The following is a 19,640-nucleotide window of genomic DNA, read 5'->3' as shown; positions in this document are numbered from 1 at the left end:
CTGTGATCTCAGCCATACAAAGAAAACAAGATGTAGGGAGGTTATCATGGCCGTTTTGTGTGTGCCTCCTTAAAAGGGGCTCCCTAGAACTTTTGGCTACCCTTTAATTATGTTTGTATGTATTTGCATATATGCATAGACAAACAAAAAGAAACAGTTGGGTAAGTTACAAGCCTTATTCTTGTCCTTAAGCCCTCTTGAGATTTATGTCCATTTAGAAGCTACAGAGATGAGCAGGAATCTGGAAGTTTTCAGCAACTGGTGTGGTTTGGGTTTTTTTTTTGTCCTTAAGAAAATACTAAATCATGTCTCTTCTAAAAAAAGATTCAGCCCCACCCATAAAGCAAATTCCTGTAAAATAAATCAGTGAGGAGATTGCCAATTGCTTTCTCACATCTCTCCCTGAAAAGATTGTATTGTCCCAAGGAAGAGGCGAACAGATTTTGATGGCAGTTGGCTTCAGTTGCTTTTTGTTGTAGCTGTAACAGCTATAATATGGCTTTTTAAAGATAAACTGGAATTCTGCATGTAACTCTTTGAGGAAACAAAATGTGCTTATTTTCCTGGTCTAGCAGAGAGGAACCCACGCTACTTCTAAGTCCATCATTGTCAAAGATGACAGTGTCATGAAGACGATGGGTAAGCTGCACATTTACGTGAGCTCTATACATTTATACGACGAGTGTTCATCTGGTGACCTGCTACCAGAGCTTTCCTTTGGCCCTACATGCTTTTCCTGCCCTTCCCAGTACCAGACCGACTCTTCAGACAGGTCTATTCCTTCTCCACTGTCATATTACATTGTGGATGCCTCTAAGGAGGAAACGGAATAAAAAAGCAGAGCACAGTACCAGTTTCCTGGGGTTTTTTTGCAATGTAATTTGAAATCTGAAAGAACAATCTACATCTTCACTTTGTTGTGAATACTGTTTTGGTTATAATCTATACCCTCATCAGTATAGTAAGCATTTAGCTGTGCTTTGAGATTTCTGAGCCTTTAAAAAAGTAGTGGTTTGTGTGCATTACACAGAGGATACTTTAGCATGAACATGAAATGCAGATTCCTGTTTGTATAACCGTTTGTAGGGAAACCTTCTTGTTACAACTGGTTTTCATTGAGATTTGGGCAGGTCAGCCAACATTCATGCTTAAGTGGCAAACATCTGTGCTCTGGATAAAACAACTGTCGAAAGATATTACAGTTGTCCAGAAAAGTTCTGTAATATCTTATTTTTATATTTTGCACATAAATTGAACTTACTTTAGGAGAGGAAGGTTTCCTATCCATCGTATAAAACAAAACCATAAACCTACCCAAAACTACACTGTGGATACTACTCAGAAAGTTTAGATTAAGCAATGTAATTGTTCTTTTCAATTTGTTAAAAAAAACAAATAAAAAAACCCTTCCATTTGTTCTTACAGAGAAATAAGGTCTAAAAAACTAATCCATGCTAAATTACGAATCTATTTGTGCTGATGTTTGCATGCTGCAGCTGAAATTACATTGCAACTTGGGCATTCATATATCTAGTCTTAAATATTTTAAGTTGGCATGTGATGTATTTTCCCTCTATGAAAATAAAGGAGTAATACCTCCTTACAGAGCTCTCTCTGTTAAAATAATACTTGGTCTCTATCACATCAAGATTTCTGAATATTTAAATCACAAATGGGTGAAGTGACCTCTCCTTTCTTAGTACTCAGTTTTAATATTTAGAGTTCTGTTTTCCATTGCTAAAGCTGCCATTCCTGAATCAATACCCACTTTTTCGTGTGAGCTTGGGAAATACAGGAACTGATGTGTGTCTTCTAACAATCTATAAATTTCTACTTGGAATCACACCACCAGTTTCTGGAGAAACATCCCTTACGGCATTTCGTTCTATTAGGGAGCAAATTGAAAAGAGGCAGCTCATAGCTTTCGGTTGTCCCATAATTACACAGTATCAAGCAAAGAAGCAGACTATAACTATTACGAATAATGGAATTAAGGAAGTATGTTACTTGCCCAGCTTTCCCAAGCAACCAAAACCTGTTTGCTATTTGTTGTTCTCCCCTGTGGGAAAGTCTTGGTGTGGTAGGTGGAGGACAAAGGTGGAGCTTCCTATAGTTACTGTGATTTAGATATAAATTAGTGTTACCACTGCATGTAAGACCTTCCACTGTCTACTCTAAAAATTTTAACACTGGGTTTTAAAATCGTACTTTGCATTGGCTTCATGACAAGTTAATTACTATTTCAGTTTGTATTAAATATTTGGGGTTTAAATGTGTTTTTATTATGCATATAAATATGAGTTGAAACAAAATAGGAGTCAGCCTTGTGCATCATATAATTCTTCCTAGATACCTTGTCTTGTGTGCTATACAGAAACTTCTTGGTGAATATAATTCTGAAAGTTTTGGTAAATGCATGTTGTTCCAGAGAAAATTGTTCTCCACTTCCTGCTGGCACTTTTTCAGAGTATCAGAGTATCACCCCACTGGTCTGTAAATATGGCAGCCTAAAGCACTTCATTTGTGACATATTTGTGGGACATTTTGAGTTACGTTTTTCAGAACTCACTTATTGTTGGTTGTTCTCGCCAAGCCACAGCTAATAGTGGATGAAAAATAGCTGGATTTAAGTTGTGTGAGATTTTTTTTTTTTTTTTTAATTCAGAGAGTATGATAGTGTAGATGGAATAAATCAGCCCAAGCAGCTCCCACATTATATCAACAACCCTTATTTTCTTGTGTGGTAATGGCAATGCACCAGTTCTACTCGATTATGGAACAGTGTTGAATTTTTTTTTTTGCTTCCTTAAGCAGAATTTAGTCTCCTTTCATGTAAGGAATCTATTTCAGTAGCTGGACTTGACTTGGGTCCTGAGAAACCCCCTGGCTGTTGATAGACTACTGTTAATTAAAGGTTCCTGTGACATGAAGGGACAGCCTTTCTTGATTCCAGAAGCACTTAGCTGGTACTTTCAGTTTACTTCACTGATTTGACTTGAGATACTGTGGATTTTGCTTTGCTTGTTTGGGTTTTGGTTTTATTTTGTGAAGATCCAAGACCTACAACTGTGTATCATCTACTAGGCTTGCTAAGACATTCAGAAATAAACCAGACTGAAGTAGTGTGCTGAGCCAAAGGGAGAATAAGTTCTTTGGTCCTGGGACATGACATGAGATCAGCTGTTAATTTCAAGAAAGCTGGTTCTGTATCTCAAGAATCTTGATAATTAAGCAACACAAAAATGATCTCATCCTTGGAGCTAAGGTGAGTCTCTGTGCCGAACTGCAAAGCTATCTCAGGTACCAGCCGCCTAACTTGATTTCAATGGTATGGGCACTCCCAAAGATATATTTGCTGTGCCATCATATGAGAAACTATTATGGAAAAGTGGAAAGGAAAGCTCAGCACTTTTCTGGGAGAAAGGGCTATGATCAGACAAAGATCTCATTAAGTTTGCTTTGCCATCTTCCCTGTGATAAGGTCTGCTACCTACCATAAGCACAGACATTTGGCTTTGGCTAAGTAAGACAATACATTTAAACTTACAGTTCCAGTATCCTATGACATGGCAATCTACAGTTTACCCCAAAGCTAGAACTGGGGAACTCAGACTTCCCACCTCATTCCTGATGAGCAAAGCAAACGCTGACGAAGAGTACAGGCTCCTACAGGAAAAAAGGATTTATGTTACTTAGTTGACTGGCTGTTCTCTATCCATCTTGCTTCTCAGTTAGTGGTCTATTCCATACTTCATGTATTCTTGAGTAAAATTGCTCTTTACTGCAGAATGGAGAAGAACCATCACCAGAGAATATAGTCAATCGGAGCCTGTGGTGTTTGGCATTCATCTGCATTTTTAGGGTGCTGGAGTGGGTATTTCTGAGAGACAGCTGGAAGTCATGGTCAGAATGAACATTTGTGTCCTGTTGTGCACTCCTGTAAAACTGGGAGTAAGAACTCTAGAATGTAAATGGTGGCAGGTTGAGAGAAGAGGCCATTTTAGGAGGCTAAATATGGCCATTAACTAAAGCTCAATATGGCCATTAACTCAGGAAGCAACTGCACTGAATCAGATTTCTCAGGAGGTATTTTAAGTCTTCCATCTATTCAGTAAAGATTCAGCTCATCTGTAGAATCTATGTATGCATAACTTGTTAGTAGTGCCAATATGCATCTGATTTCCACAGAATGTGACATATCGTCATTTGCCAGTCTTTTCACCTGTTAGTGTAGTCCACATGGTTTTCATTCTCCTTTTTTTACCTTCAAGGAGACCAACTTAATGGATTTTTCACGAATAATCATTTAGGATGAAATGGAGTGGTTGTGTTACGGGAGCAATGCCACAACCTTTTGCTGGCACCTCCCTAACTTCTCTCCACAGGATGTATTTTCAAAGCTGTACATGTGCACCTAGTTTCTTCTTGATGCTTGATTAGTTCTGCTAACGTGTTGTTACATACCAGCTCAGCAGTCTACCAAGCCCTGACTGAGCCAGGGCTTCGGTGTCCCTTAAACCGTGAGTCTCTGATGGAATCAAAGGGAGAGCTTCCACAGCACTCTGCATGTGCCCCCAGCATGGATTTTCCACTTAATTGAGTGGTATGTGCAACAAATGCCAAAATTAATGTTTCTTGCCAAAACAGGGACATGGAACCTCCTGTGATGTGGGCTGTTGACAAGAGCTACAAAAATGTTTTCATTTACATTTGCAGTTGGCTTCTAAGAACATATCCACTGTTAACTACACAGTAGGTTGCTCCTCAGCATCACATCAGGAAAGCTGCTTTTCAAGGTCTGAGGGTGACAAACTGCATTTAATGGCAAGAAAAAACCCACTCACTAACTGCTGTAGGCTCACAGAAAAATGAAAGAACACAAAAGGATGCAAGTCAGAATTGAAAAAACAACTGTTTGCTGTTCTTGCAGGAGAAAATAATGAATAGAAACACTTTATACTAGCTATGAAGAATTCTTCAGTGGGGGTTTCTGTCATGTAAGATTGTATACCTGATCGAAATAAATAGTTTTCTTTAACAACTTCTACCGAGAGAGTAAATAGTAGGGTGATCTGGGCTATACAGGTTGTTTGTATGAGATGAACATTTGTGACCAGCACAGGCCTGAGACCTCTCCGTGACTCCTCTGGACTGGCAGCCAGAGGGTGGCTGCAGAGTGACAGGAAATGGAGATGATGACCTGGCTGCAAGTGAGGCCTCTTTGGTCACAGCAGAAAATGCTTATCTTCAAAACTCAGGGGAATTCTGGAGCACTAAGGCTCTGGGGAGATAACACTCGTTGTAGGCCACGCTTTTGTAGTGCTCAGTGAAGGGTGCCACAGCTTTGAACACGGATTCAATATCCAGTTGCTGGTCATGGCAAGAAACATCTGGTTGCCTCCTTCACTCATGTTTGTGGAGAAATCTTTATTCTCAGTGAATAGTTCTCCCTCTACCAATCTCCATGAACAAAACCATTTAGAAAGCAAAAGAAGCACTTGAACCTTGTGATCCAAACAGATCTTTCATCAATATTAAAACATATGGAGAAAAAGCAAGTCTATAAATTATTTTATTCCCCCTGAATAAGTTCAAGAATAAGTTCAGGACTGCTCACCATCTACAGCACCAAACAGTAGAAAACATTTTCAATGGGATTAAAACTTCTACAGTATCCACAACACATATCAACCCCAAGTTTATAAAAGACAAAAAGCCTAAAACCCCCAATTATCTAACATGTTATTTGAAATAATGACTTTAGAACACACACCGAATTTGTTTCAGTGCACAACACGAAAATTCACTGTTTATAAAAGAACTGACCCGCTCTAGGCATTGAAGTGTAACAGAAAAAAAAAAAAAACCAACAACAAAATCATACTCAGTATTAAAGGGTACTGCGTGGGGTTCTGGGCATTTTTTTTCTGGTATAAAAAGGCTGCTATGTCAGTAAAAGAGTTAATGATAAGTATATGCTTGTTCATACTGGTCCCTAAGAGACAAAGTAGATTTGGTCTTCCGTTTTGACTCACTTATTTTCTTACCAGTTTCAACCACTTTAAACTCTGTCTGGCTGAGTTTGGAATCTGGATATCCTGCTATTAATCTCCCTCTATGGCTCACTCATTCAAAACTCAGTTTGACACCTGCTATTGATTTGTGGCTTGACACCTACTCCATTCAAGCTTCTACCTAACATCACCCCACTCTGGTTAACAGTGGTAGTGTTTTGCCCTCATACCTTGTGTCACACTGATGCAATGTTTTCTGATAGCTGTATGACTGTCAGAACAAATAACTTCTGACTGCTAAGGGAACCCATCAAACCCCCTTTCTATTCTGAGTGGTTCTTTGTATTTAGGATCTTTTTAATACAGACAGTTTTCACTTTAAAAACATAAAATGTAAAAGTGACTTACCTTCACTCAAGTGCACTTTCTGTTGTGTTTTCCAGAAAAAAATAATCTCTTGAGGAAACTCAAATTTATGTATTGCTTTTCTAGTGTGAGTTCTTTGCCAATTCTAATCCCAGTCTACACACCAAAATGAGTAAGCTATAGAAGATCCTGACTTGTTGACAAGGCCTGTTTGTTAGCTACCTAAAGAACAAATTATGCTATAGAAGTATCTTAGGTTCTAATATTACTTGGGGCATGTAACCACTAGCTTCCAGGCAAATTAATAAGTAGAGTCCTTTCCTTGAATAGTCCATTATCTAAAACAGAACATGAAAGACTATGCAACCTGAAAGGCTAGAGCTTAAATGGCCTGTTCAAGATCATGTAAGAGGCCAGAACCAGCACTGAAAATGAAAGAAGTTCTCCTGGGACTCATTTATAGCCATGCGCACAGAACTATACTGCTTTAGACAGATATGATTGTATATGGCATTATGCAAATAAATTTGGTGGTGTAAGGATGACCACATTAGCTCATATGAGTATTTCCATTCTGAACTGGATGTTTCCAGAAGCGTATGTGCACTTGACTAAGTTAGGTACTTGCACTGTTAGCACTTCCCTACCCAAAAAAATTACAAACCAAACTTACTGAAGAGTGTAGAAACAAGCCTCTAACCCCCCTAATAAATGCGTGGGAGCAAATAAGGTTACTTAATGCTCAGCAGATAGCACACTGGCTACACACTGCATCAGCACAAGGCTCTCTTCTGTGCACTGTATCGGCACACCATGTGTCATGGTCATCTTACAGAGCCAAGCCAGGTGGGTCTTGCAGCAGCCAGCACTGTTCTTGTCCTGGAGACTTCCCTCTTCTGCCTGTTGGGACCCCAGTCCCAAAGTGTGTCAACAATAAACAAAATACTGAGTGTTGAGGCTGAAAGAAAGCCCATGGACAGTTCTGAGCTCAATCTGTTAACTTTCTCAGTAACATTGCAAATGGACTCATATCTCTGCCCTCCTGGAAAGCGGCTTCCTCCTGCTCCCAGGTGCAGACAAGTCGTAATCAGTGATGGTCTCTTTGCAGTACACACTCAGCTGCACCGGGCCTCTCACTGCTGGGAAACTGGCTATTGTGTTAAGCTGTTCAAATGAAATATGGAAACTTTGGAAGTGTAATTAGTTGTGAGGGTATTTTCTGCTCCTTAGTGCACTTTCAGAATAACACACATCCAGTGTGAGGGGTTGTTTCTGCACACATTCAACAATATTTCCCATACTTAAAACTCGTTATATTTTGTAGACTATTTATCTGTCCAGTGTTCTTTTACCTGTCTCCAGAACAACTTTTTGTAGTTTCCAGTGCATACAGATAAAACGATGCAGATATACTGCCAGAAGAATGCCACCATGCCAGTGAATCTGTTGGCTAACTAAAACCAGTGTATATTAAAAGCAGTGTCCCTTTGACTACATTTATGCATAGCCCTTTTTTAGGTTCGTCATATAATAATTACATTACTTTTGGTGTGGTATCTGTAAATGTAGATATTTCAGTCAGTTTTACGGTAGCACAATTCTCCCTCTAGTGTCCAAACTGTAAATTGCAATTATAGTATTCAATGCAATATTTCTGTTTAGACTGAACTACATGTAATAAAATTACTGGCAATACATTTCTGTTCCTCATACTACTAAAGCAGTGAATGTTACAGATTCCTTGAGGTCAGAAATTCCAATTTCTTCGAGTTTGGAAGTCTTCAAATAGCTATAGCTTGGTTAACTATCACCTCTCTTTACTGTACAAGGTAAAGCACTAACAGCCAAGGCCATAATTTGCAGCAAACCGAATTTTTCTTTCTACTACCTGTACAGAAGAAGTATGTAGATGACTTCCTCAACAAAACAAGCTAGTCATCTGTTCTGAATTCTGAATTCTGTTCTGAATTCTGGGTGCTCTTAATACCACCCTCTGTTCCCTGAGCACCTCCTAGATTTAATCCAAAGCAGCAGGGAGTTCATAGCTCCCAGAGGCTCAGGCTTATGGTGCTTTTAGTCAGTCCTGAGAGTGAGCAAGTAGGAAGGAATAGCTCCATGAGATCCTTTTGCACAGTTCAGATAAAGTCTGCCATCACTTGAACCGAGCGGTTAATACTGGAAACTCCTAATCTACTGCTGAGATCTAGAGCAGTGGCCCTATGAAACTCCAATACAATTGCACTCTGAATGACACCATCTCATACTACACCATCCCTGCAATGAAATAACAGGCATGTTCATTCCTACATAACCCACCAGCTGGTTCCACAAAATATAATAATCTCTACTACTATTTCCTCCTCACGCTGTTCCCTGGTTCACTGTGGAGTCACTCCCACAGGTTGCAATTCTTCATGAACTGCTCCAGTGTGGGTCCTCTCCACGGGGTACTGACCTCCAGGAACAGACTGCTCCAGTGTGGGTCCCCCATGAGGTTGTAGCTCCTGTCAGAAAACCTGCTCCACTGTGGATCTCCATGGGCTGCAGAGGGACAGCTGGTCTCACCACAGTCTGCATCATGGGCTGCAGGGGTATCTCTGCTCTGGTTCCTGGAGCATCCTCTGGTCATTCTTCTTCACTGACCTGGGTGTCTGCTGGTTTTGTTACAGTTTTTTCACTCTTGCATACAGGACACACACCATGTTTTTTACACTTTCTTAAATACATTCATGCAGAGGCACCATTTCAGCTGCTGGGCTCAGCTGCATCCTGCAGTGGGTCAGAAAGGGCTGACTGGAATGGCTGTGTCTCACACGGGGCAGCCTCAGCCTCTCTTCACAGGGGTGTCCTGCAGCCCCCTGCCAGCATCTGGACATGGACACCCACTACAGCTTTACAGACAGGCAGAGATAAAATATGGAGTGGAAGGAAAGGTGGTATATTTCGCATCAGTTGTTTGATCTAATGAACTCCCATGACCACTGAAGGAACAGCTGAAAGCAGTGATTTGGAAATAGTAACCAAGGCAAAAAATAACACAACAGAAATAAAAATGTGGTGGATGCACTCGACCCCCCTCAGCCAAACAGCAGCAATTTGGTCCAGGCTCCAGAGAAGGTAAAGGCCTGAGCTGCGGCCACACCAAGAGCTCCTTTTTGGAAACCCACAAGGAAGTAGAATGGCAACCAAACACCAATAAGTTGTGGGCGTAGGGAGCCTCGTGCAGACCTTTCCCACTGTATGCAATTTGACTACAAGTCAACCACTTTATTCTATAAATATGACAGCCTGGGTGAGCCCACTTTGAGCTCTCTCTGCTAAATACGCTGACTGTATGGCAATGGTTTTATTACTCACAGGTCACTGGATGAACCCAGTTTAAGTTTTATGTCAATCATTTAGCTTACATAAAAGCATACTAAAGATAATGAATCATCTAGAAGTATAAAGTAGTGTGATTTTTAATATATTCTCTGCTTCATGTTACTTAGTAAGCTGGATTTCGCAAAATCTTAAGCTGTAAAGTTATGCTTATCTGCAAACTACACTGAACACCTGCAAGATAAGGTCCAGTTTGCACTTTGCTGGGAAGAACAGAATTGACTGGGGAATAAATAACAACTTCAGTGCTAACATGAAGACATTACAGACATCTGCAAAATGGGGCCTGTTTTGCACTTCACTGAGAAGAAAAAGATTTATTCAGACAAAACAGCACCAGCAAGGCTGTGGACCATAAACAATATCTACAGCTAAACAAAACAAAGGCACATATGCAATTAGTGAAAAGATCCAATGAGAAGCAAGAAGACCCCAAACCAAAATATTGCTTTTGGACTGAATCACAGTATTAAAGGTCTGTAAGAGATAGAAATCTATGGTTTTTTTCTGCTTATCTGGACCCCTGTGCAGCTACCCAGCTCGAGCCAGCCCTCCTGCTATTCTACTCCATTAATTACTTTTTTCTTTTAGTTCTGTGAATTCTGTTGCCTGTAAGTTTGCTCTCTGGTTATCAGGACTCGCCTGAAAGTTTGCTTCTAGAGTTCTGGAATACAGACTTGGGAGTGAATGGTTGTCAGGAGAGAAGACTCCTGAAACTTAGCTCTGTGAACAGGTAGAGGCTCCTGGAGAAAAGGTCAGCAGCATTCGGCTTGGCTGATTTCCCCCATGCAGGAAATAACAGAGTGAACCTGACACCAAACTCTTTTAAGTCACACTTTTCTTTGAGAAATCTAAACATTGTTCTGCAGTAAACAGAACCCTAAATCACTCCCTCACCACATAATGATTAACTTTAAATAGAGGCACGATGTCCACATTCAGGCAACCTGATCTTGAAGTCCACCCTGCCCTGCTGCGGCTTCTGTTGGCACCTGTGAAGATGTGCCTGCCGCACAGCAGGACCGACAAGCTCGCCTGTTCAAATCCCTGTTATTTCACAAGCAGCTCACCGTGCCTGTAAAGGTACAGAAACACAATGGGGAGGCGGGGCTGAAGCCCCAAAACAGCCGCCTCCCCCCGCCCCGCGGCGCCCTCCTCCCGTCAGCTCAGCGCCGCGGGCTCCAGCAATGCGGGCGGGACTACATTTCCCACAGGGCGGCGGGCTCCGGCCGCGCATGCGCGGTGTGCCCCCCTTCCTGCCCCTTCCTGCCAGCTGGGGCGGTCGCGGTCGCGCAGTCGGGCGCAGGACAGCGGAGTGCTATGGCGGGGGAGCTGAGGTTTGACGGGCGGGTAGTGCTGGTGACCGGCGCCGGAGGAGGTGAGCAGCCCCGTCCCGGGTACGGTGTGGCGGGGATTTACTTCTGCGCAGGAGGCGGCTGCGCCCGTGGCGGGGCTTCCCGCGGGAGACCGGGCGAGGCGGGCACTTGGCAGCCGCCGCTGCCCGCGGCCCTGACAGGTGCCCCAGTGCCCTCCGGTGGCAGCCGAGGACATCCGTGAGGGCTTATTTCGTTAAAAACTTTTCTTCCCTTTTTTTTTTTTTTTTTCCTTTTCTCCCGCAGCACAGAGAGGTGTTGCGGCGGGTAGAGGGGTCAGCACGCCGGCGGAGGCCGGGCCCGGGGCGGCCCTGTCAGGTGCCGGCTCCGCCCGTCACGGCCACCGCGACAGCGCCGAGGTTGCGCAGGGGTTGTTGCTGTGTTTCTTGCAGGGCCGTGGAGCCACTGCAGTTTGATTTGAGCCCGGGTGCCCCTGAAAGTTAGCACGTTAGTACAGCCTCCAGATGCCTGTTTTCTTCGCTTTAAATACAGCGGAAGGGTCACACCACTTCACACCAGACAGTAATGCGTGTCCTGCACCGTGTACTGTTTTGTTGTGCTAATTCCTTCCAGTTTTGCCTTGGACCTAGGAACGGACGCTTGTAACCTGTGTGGTCTGGCACAGTCTTGCTCCATCCGTGGCTTGACGTGTGCTAGCGATGCTGCAGCAAGCAGCCTCTGACCCGCTGCTGCCTTCCCTGACCCCCTTCTGGGAGGCAGCCTGAAGTCACAGGGGAGAGGGCAGCAGGGAGGTGGACGGGTGGGGAGAAATTCTTCAGCAAAAGGGTTGGCCTGTGCTCTTGCTGGGCCACGGGCCTGGCCTCCCCAGGGGAAGTGGTTCTGCAGTGGAATGCTTGGTTGTGCCAGGAAATGTTTTTGTATTTGTTGTTGTGATGTGGGATTGATTGTTTGTTGTGGGGTGTTGGTGTTTGCTTTTTTCTTTCTTTTTTTCCTTTGGCCGGGGTGGTGGGCCTACTTCTTTTGTTTGTTTTTTCCTCTGAATGCATGCGTTGACCTTTGCCTACTTGCGTACTTCTAGTGAAGATGTGAGCTGTGCGTGTGGACAAGAGAGAGGCGAAGTTTGTTGTGATGAGCTGATAAAGCAGCTTGTTCTGCCATCTTCCAAGATGCTACCTCTCTGCAGTAAAGTTTTGCTCTTTTTTGTGGGGCTGCGTGTAGTCAGAGGAGGCATTTTGGGGGCCTAGATTATGTAATGTCTTGCAGAGAGGGGCCAAGTATATGGGATTTTGTGGAAAGCACTGAACAGTCCACTCATATCAGCTGAAGGCAACAAACCTGAGAGTAACTGGGGCCAGATCTTTGTATGGTGCTTTTCAGCTTTTACCAGACCTACATTTATGTGCTTCTCTCTATATAACAAATGTCACTGAACACAATAAAGACACTTTAGCAATAGCAAAACTCCTAAAAAGCACTGCATGGACAAAAGTACAGTGTCCTTTGTACTTCTGGAATTAGGCTGCTTGAAAATGGTTTGTTAACAATGAAAACTGTCATTGGGTGTGTTCTTTCATGATTTTTTTATAAGTGGTTGATTAAATTTAAGCCCGAATAAAGGGAAGCCCTGTTAACTTCAGAGTAATTCTTGTTTTTATTTTTTTTAGTTTACAGCACTGTAGTTAGACTGTACTGCTAATAGCATTGTTTGTCAGCTTTGATTTTTTTAATTGGATCAGAGCTGAGAATTTATCTTAAACATCTGGATCCCTAATTTGTTTTAAACTGAGACCTGTTCTCACATACACAGGCATCTAAAAATACAGCATTTTCTTTATCAGGTTGGGCAAATCCTTTATGAAGTTCTAGCATTTTTATGTGAGGCAAAAGTGACAGTCTTGTTATGATAGGTAAACTATGAGTGCATCTGGTTAGCTGTGATATTAAGTGGTTCTTTTATATGCAAATAATAGGAGGGATTTTGTCAGTACATCTTCAGTTACAGTTAAATCTTGTTCAGTTTCTTCTTTAAAGCTTGAAAACTGACTTTAACCAGGGAAGTATCTTATTCACTTAGAATGTAATTAATTAACTTGAAAGACATCAAGACATTAAACTTTTTGCCTTGCAAATGTGTTTTTCTATCACAAGCACAAACTCAGCAGCAGACAGCTTTCTATGATGGTTCTGTTGAGTGCAATACCAAAGAGTAAGTGTGTGGATATTATTTTTTCCCTCATGACTGGAGGCTTGTCTACAATTTATGTTTACTTTTACATTTTGAACTTATATGAAGTTTTTAACTGCTGGGGGAAATAGAGTTTTACTTTGAAACTTAGAGATGTTTCTGTTGATTTGATTTTTGTGTAGCTTTTTCTCTGAATTGTGATCCAGGAGATAAATTGACTCTTTTTTTTTTTTTACTTTTATTTTTTTTAACTAGGTTTGGGCAGAGCATATGCTCTGGCTTTTGCGGAAAGAGGAGCTTCAGTAGTTGGTAAGTTTAATGCTAACTAACTTAATCTAGAAAATAACCTTTGCCTTTTCATGTGGCTCCTATTCAACAGTCCATGCCCTTTTTGACAGTAACCTTTGTTATTTAGTGGTTTTCTGTCTTATCTTTTGCTATTTAAATTTTGCTTCTAAGCTTTATTTTCTTATGAAGCAAGTTGCCACCTTTGTCCAAAGCCTTATCTTTGCTGAAAAGCCAGTTTGAATCAGATTGTTTCATGGACTTGACTTTGATCCATGCACACCAGTCTTTACTGTGAATTGTGGCCAGAGAGGTTGTTGTCTCGGGTGAATACTGTTCAGAAACTTCTAATATGACTGTTTGAAAATGTGAATATGTATCTTCTAGTACATTCTACCAGGAAACTAATTATTGGAATATAACACGGTAGAAGTAGTGCTCAGAAAACACAGAATGTGCTGAACGTGCATTACTGCTTTCTGCAGCACATCACACAGAAGAGCCATCTGATCTCAATGACAGTGCCAAATAGCGCTTAGTAAAGGATTTGTGGTAGTTTTGTAATCATTTGGTTGAGCCTTCTTCAGGAAATATGTAGTTGTGCAAAATGCTGTATCACAAGCTGATTCCGAAGGTTGTTATATTCTTGGGCACTCTCTGGCAGTTGTTGTCACATTTGTCCTCCTCTGAATTAATTTCTGCAAACTGATGAGTTCAAGGTTAAAGGTTTAAACAGATGATGGACCATAACTTGCTCACTGATTTATTTTTTAATAGCTTTTTTTCCTATAAAAACCCCAATCTTAGTCTGCAAAATTTAATTAAAATTGTTTGGCTTTACTTTATTGACTAAATGTGAGATGTCTGTGTATAGACAACTTAAAAAAAAAAAAAACTAGTTTTTTTTTTTTCTGGTAGTTGCCACCTTTGGTATTTACCTTATTTACTAGGAACATTAATACTTCATCTCAAGTTCTTATTTAGCAAAAGTTGTGTTACTAAAGCAGCCCAAATTGTATTGATTCTGTGTAGCTAGTGATGTTCTGACTTTCCAGAACAATCTGAAAGAAAATATATTACGTTGCCTGATCACAGCTAATACTCCTTTAACTCATGGCTGTATTACACAATAGCTAAATCAATAAGTTTAGAATTACCTGTCCATAAGGGAAACTTCTTGTTTTCTTTAGGTAACTGCACCTCACTTCACCACTTCCTATAGTAGTGCTTTGCATTTACCTCTATATGCTTGTATTTATTTTCCTTACTCTTATTCTCTTATGATTCTGACTTCAAAGAATTGAGAACTTACTGGTGTAAAGATTTGAATTTTTTAAACTAAAGCAGATATGAGACTCATATCTTGTTTACTTAAAACAATTTCCTTTTTTTTTTTTTTTTTAAGTTATGGAAATGAAGGCATATTGTGTAATAACAGTGATCCAATGTTCTACTTGGAGGAATACCAGTGAGTCCCAGCATAGGAGCTTTTTCTGTCCACACCCTCATCTCAATGTACAGCCTTCTAGTGAGTTGAGTTGCTGTCGGTGTGGTTAGACCTGACCAGTTTGACCTAAGTGGAAATCTCCCTTGTCACCCGAAGGCTGCCTGCTGCCACCTTTTTGTCGCCCTTCATCTCTTGTGTGCTTCACATCAGGAAAAGTTAAAAGCAGGAGGAAGGGAATGGATTGTTTTTGTCTTGCAGCCTGTATTATGTCCAGACCTTACTGTTTCTTCCTTTTTAGCCTACCTGAGGGGGGGCTCTTCTGTGTTGCTGTTTCAGTTTAGATTAGAGTCATGCTTTTGAAGCATCTCTCCTGATTTGTATCTGTTTGTATTTTTGTTTGCATTGTGGGATGGTATTGAAGTGCATGAGTGGAATTCCTTTGAAAACCAAACTGGAAGATGCAATTTACCAGTGCACCTAAGTTGTTCCAAATGAGTGTTTCATTTGTGGTACCAAACTAAAGCAAGAAATGAGCTCGTTTATATAAACAAACAAACAAAACCTACTGTAGTTGTCATGTTGTCAGCACCATTTCATTCTACATATTTGCTTCTGCTGCTCTGCACTTCTGCTTATAATGCGTTCATAGTCTTCGAGGAATTCTTCTCTATGGTTCAGACTGTAACTGTACTCTGTTGCAACTGCTACAGATTTTTTCTGGCTCTTTTCTATTGAGCACATTGAACGTTTTCAACTGGAAATTATATGGTGTAAAGCTTGAGGTTAAAATAACATTGCTTATCAGTTTTTGCTTGTTTAACTATCGCACTTTTGGAGTTATTTTATAATTTCCGAAGCCTAGGGTAACTCTGTTCTTGTGTACTCATTCTTGCTTCAACCATGTTAGTGCCTGCTCTCAGCCTAAGGTACTTTGCTGCCTCTGGAAATTTTCCCAAATGCTTAATTAAGCTTTTGTCAGCAAATTACTGTTGAAGTGAAGGATAAACATATACAAGCATGTCTTCGGCAAAGAGTTGTAATGTCTATACAAAAACATTCAGTTAATCTTGTTAAAATGTTTACCACAAAATAGTCCACTCTTCTTTTCCAGGACAGACTAGAAATCCTAGTGCTGTTCCTGACTTGTTTTCTTTTAATGTCCTGTTAAAGACCTTTGATGTTGCAGACTGAGCAGTCTGCCCTTGTTACTTGTTCTAATGCTTCACTGCACTTGGCAATTTTCCCTGATGCCTCACCTGAATTGTTCTAGCTGTATGTTTGAACTTTTAGATATTGATCTATTTAACCTGGAGATTTTGTTTCTTCTGTTTTTTGCATCAGTGTGTTAATGTACTTGAGCGTATCATAATGTTCTGTTGTATTCCTTCCTGCTTTAGGCTAGGCAGTTTTTGGGTCTGATTTGATTTGTTATTGGCTTTTCTTTGCCTATTATTTACATGGCTCACTTTATCTAGGCTTTGGCATTTTCATTTACTCATTTGAATTTTCTGCAGTGTTCCCACATTTCTCTTGAAGTGCTGCACACAAAGTTGAATAGAGGATTCCAGATGAGATTTTCTTGATCTGAGTAATAGAGAATGGTGTTGTCATGTGTTCTGCAAGCTATGTTCCTCTTTACATGAAGAGTTAAAAAAAAAAGGGGGGGGGGGGGAGAGGGGGAGCTATGTTCCTCTTTACATGGAGAGTTAAAAAAAAGGGGGGGGGAGGGGGAGCACAATATGTGTTTATTTCCTTATGTGGTGATATGGCATACTGTTCAGCATACTGTTTAGCATCAAGACCAGCAAGAATATCTTGAGTATTTTGTGGATTTCTCTATGGCTGGCTTCTTGAGGACTTTATGAAAGTTAGAAGGCACAAAGCTGGAGTTCAACTTAGCAGAAGACTGTTTAGCAAATACCAATATTTCATGTAAATCCACAGTAAACTCGGATTTTCTTACAATTTCATTTTGCACCCATTTAAACATCTTACAGTTTTTAAAAATTCTTTGTCCAAATGTAATGTGTGTATGCCTTTTTTTTTTTTTTTTCTTTTGGCGGGGCGGGGTGGGGGATGTTCTTGTGATGAATTTTATGAAACTGTGGGACATGCAAATACAGCAATGCGGCAAACTGTGGTGATGACACACTGGAGCTACCATTAATGATGCATGTCCCAGTACAGAAAGCAGCCTGTAAACAAAGCAGCTCTGTCAGGTGGGCCTCTTATCCTGCAGGAGCAGGATCTGAAGCTCCAGAGCAACTCTTCTCCCACTGTTGAGACCACTTCCTCTGTTCCATGGTTAAGGTTACTAGTAAGATTTTAGCTACTCTGTTAAACAGGAACAAAGTATTCCCAGTCTTCTTCAGTGTTCATGCAGTAGCTATAGCAGTTTGACAACAGACTAGAATCAGTCACCTGTGACTGCTATGTAATCTTGTTCTTAATCTCTGAACTACAATAACATGGTTAGAGAGGTAGCCTGGGAAGGGCAAGCAAATCGAATGCATAGTGGAGAGAGAAAAAAAAGTTGATTCCTATGTTGTTTTAAAAATTGATACTTTGTTATGCTACTCTTTGAAAAAATAATAATGTGACCTACTGTTCTCTAATTATGTGAGATACTCAGCAGAAGTCAGATGCAGCAGATTTTATTAATACTCCTTACAACTTCCAGTGTGATAATGAGAAAAGGAGAGACCATGAAGTCTGAGTGTTAACAATGAAAAATCCATTTCTTTTTGATGCACAGTGAATGATCTTGGAGGTGATTTCAAGGGATATGGCAAGAGCTCCTCAGCTGCTGACAAAGTTGTCAATGAAATCAGAGCAAAAGGAGGGAAAGCAGTACCCAATTATGGTATGTTCTTTTTCCAGACTAGTTTAATGCTTTATCTGTAGGAATAGTGGACCTGTGGAATGAGAAGTTGACAATGCTTAATAAAGGACTACTGCCAGCTTGCCACTACCATATAAATGTAATAGGTGGAATATAATGTGGAATATGGAGGCAGAGATGCTGAAAACAAGTACATAAAATATTTTTAATTAATACTTATATAGTAATGTGCTTTTCTTTCATATGCTTTCCTAATATCGAAATACAGAGAAACTGTCCATCTATCAAGTTGTCAGAGACAAAATGGGAATGGATGATTCTTACTTGTTTTGCTTCTCGTTTTTCTTGCACTGGCAAACATGCCATTTAGACTTACTGTGTGGGTTTTGCTTTAGGCCACATGCAACTAGTGGCTGAATCTGTGTTGGGATTGTATGCAATTAATTTTTGTTATCTCCATTAAATTTTCATTCAATATCCTGGAAGTGCAGTGTATCCAGTTAATTTTAATTCAAATTTTGTACTTTTTTCTTATAGATTCAGTGGAAGATGGCGAAAAACTTGTGAAGACAGCACTTGAGGCTTTTGGGAGGATAGGTACAGTTGCTTAATTGTTGTACCTTTGTTACAAGTGCAGAGCCGTTAAAAACAGAGCAGTCAACAAGTACATGAAGCACAGTGTGGCAACAGTAGAACTCACCAACCCGTCATGCATTTAGTCAGTGAAACCTAGATCATGGGCTTTCCAGAAGTCTGAATGGGCAACTTTTCTGCCTTCTTGGTACCTTTTAGTATAAATTTAAAGTTCAGTATTCTTGTTTTCCTGCCCTTCAGAATTTTGGTACTTCAGTAATGGTTGACAATTTCTGTCTCAAAGTGCAGAGTTCATAAAGGTTTATAACTAGCTGCATAAAATTAGGATAAGTAATGTTGCTGAGGAGTCAGAGATGCTCTGTCATGTTTTGGAAGCTCTTTTGCCTATGTGAAGATCAAAATGCTTTAACACAAATCAAATAAAAAAGCTTGAGGTATTCTATCCAACAAATAATGTTCCTTTTCGCTATATGATTGCCGCTGTTGGTTGTGAAGTTTATGTGATTTTAACTCAGGGTTAAATGGCTAAAAGTACACATGATCAAAGCCCACAGGAGTAAAATATTTCACAACAAAATTGTTGATTCAGGTTGCTTCAATGCCTCTATGACTCTGCGGTTCATTTGGTCTTACTGCAACAAAGTTAGTGGCATAATTGGGAGCACTCTGGAATTCAAAGCAAACTGCAAAACTGTGCAGGATGGCTGCGTCCTGCAGGTGTTGTGTTCCCAGGTAGCCAGTGCTTCTCAGCTGTCTGTCTCTGCCAGGCTTTTTGCTTTTCATTGGCAGCCTGAGACTTGCCTGTACCAAAGTATTTTGTCTTGTCTTAATTATTGTCCAATAATAGAGTTCCACTATTCAGGACAAGGTGCTATAATATAGTAACATGATGTATGTGTGCAGTGTTCTGGTTGTCCATATATACTTTTAGAAATGGGAGAAAAATAGGAAAAAACTTTTATTTTGTCAGTGTATTCACTTAGTTTATTTTCTGTTTTTTTGCAGATATTGTTATAAACAATGCTGGGTGAGTACACCTGAAGGTTTTTTCATGTTTGATTGGGGGCTGTCACTTTGTGTAAACAACTGTTCATCTTTTTTTTTGTTTCTTTTGTTTTGTTCTGATGACACATTTTAGGATCCTAAGAGACCGTTCATTTGTTCGGATAAGTGATGAAGATTGGGGTGAGTA

The 19,640-nt window shown here is 40.6% G+C and overlaps 1 protein-coding gene across 2 annotated transcripts in view; it reads left to right on the top strand.

Annotated features, from left to right (window-relative positions):
- Nucleotides 1-10,990: 10,990 nt before the first annotated feature.
- HSD17B4 (hydroxysteroid 17-beta dehydrogenase 4) overlaps nt 10,991-19,640 on the top strand; it is a 62,679-nt gene continuing 54,029 nt past the window's right edge. Inside the window, exons 1-6 of one of the 2 annotated variants that reach the window (XM_005506223.3) lie at nt 10,991-11,139; nt 13,536-13,589; nt 17,768-17,875; nt 18,392-18,451; nt 19,454-19,475; nt 19,587-19,633. In XM_005506223.3, the coding sequence (XP_005506280.1) occupies nt 11,082-11,139; nt 13,536-13,589; nt 17,768-17,875; nt 18,392-18,451; nt 19,454-19,475; nt 19,587-19,633 (349 nt within the window). In that variant the 5' untranslated portion in view covers nt 10,991-11,081. Of the gene's footprint in view, nt 11,140-13,278; nt 13,302-13,535; nt 13,590-17,767; nt 17,876-18,391; nt 18,452-19,453; nt 19,476-19,586; nt 19,634-19,640 lie in introns of those variants that run through there. The other variant, XM_065045332.1, reaches the window with a different exon arrangement.

The sequence above is a fragment of the Columba livia genome, chromosome Z, assembly GCF_036013475.1.
Source record: "Columba livia isolate bColLiv1 breed racing homer chromosome Z, bColLiv1.pat.W.v2, whole genome shotgun sequence".
Taxonomy (NCBI): Eukaryota; Metazoa; Chordata; class Aves; order Columbiformes; family Columbidae; genus Columba; species Columba livia.
The sequence above is the reverse complement of the archived record's forward strand: the minus strand, read 5'-3'. Positions and strand labels throughout refer to the sequence as shown.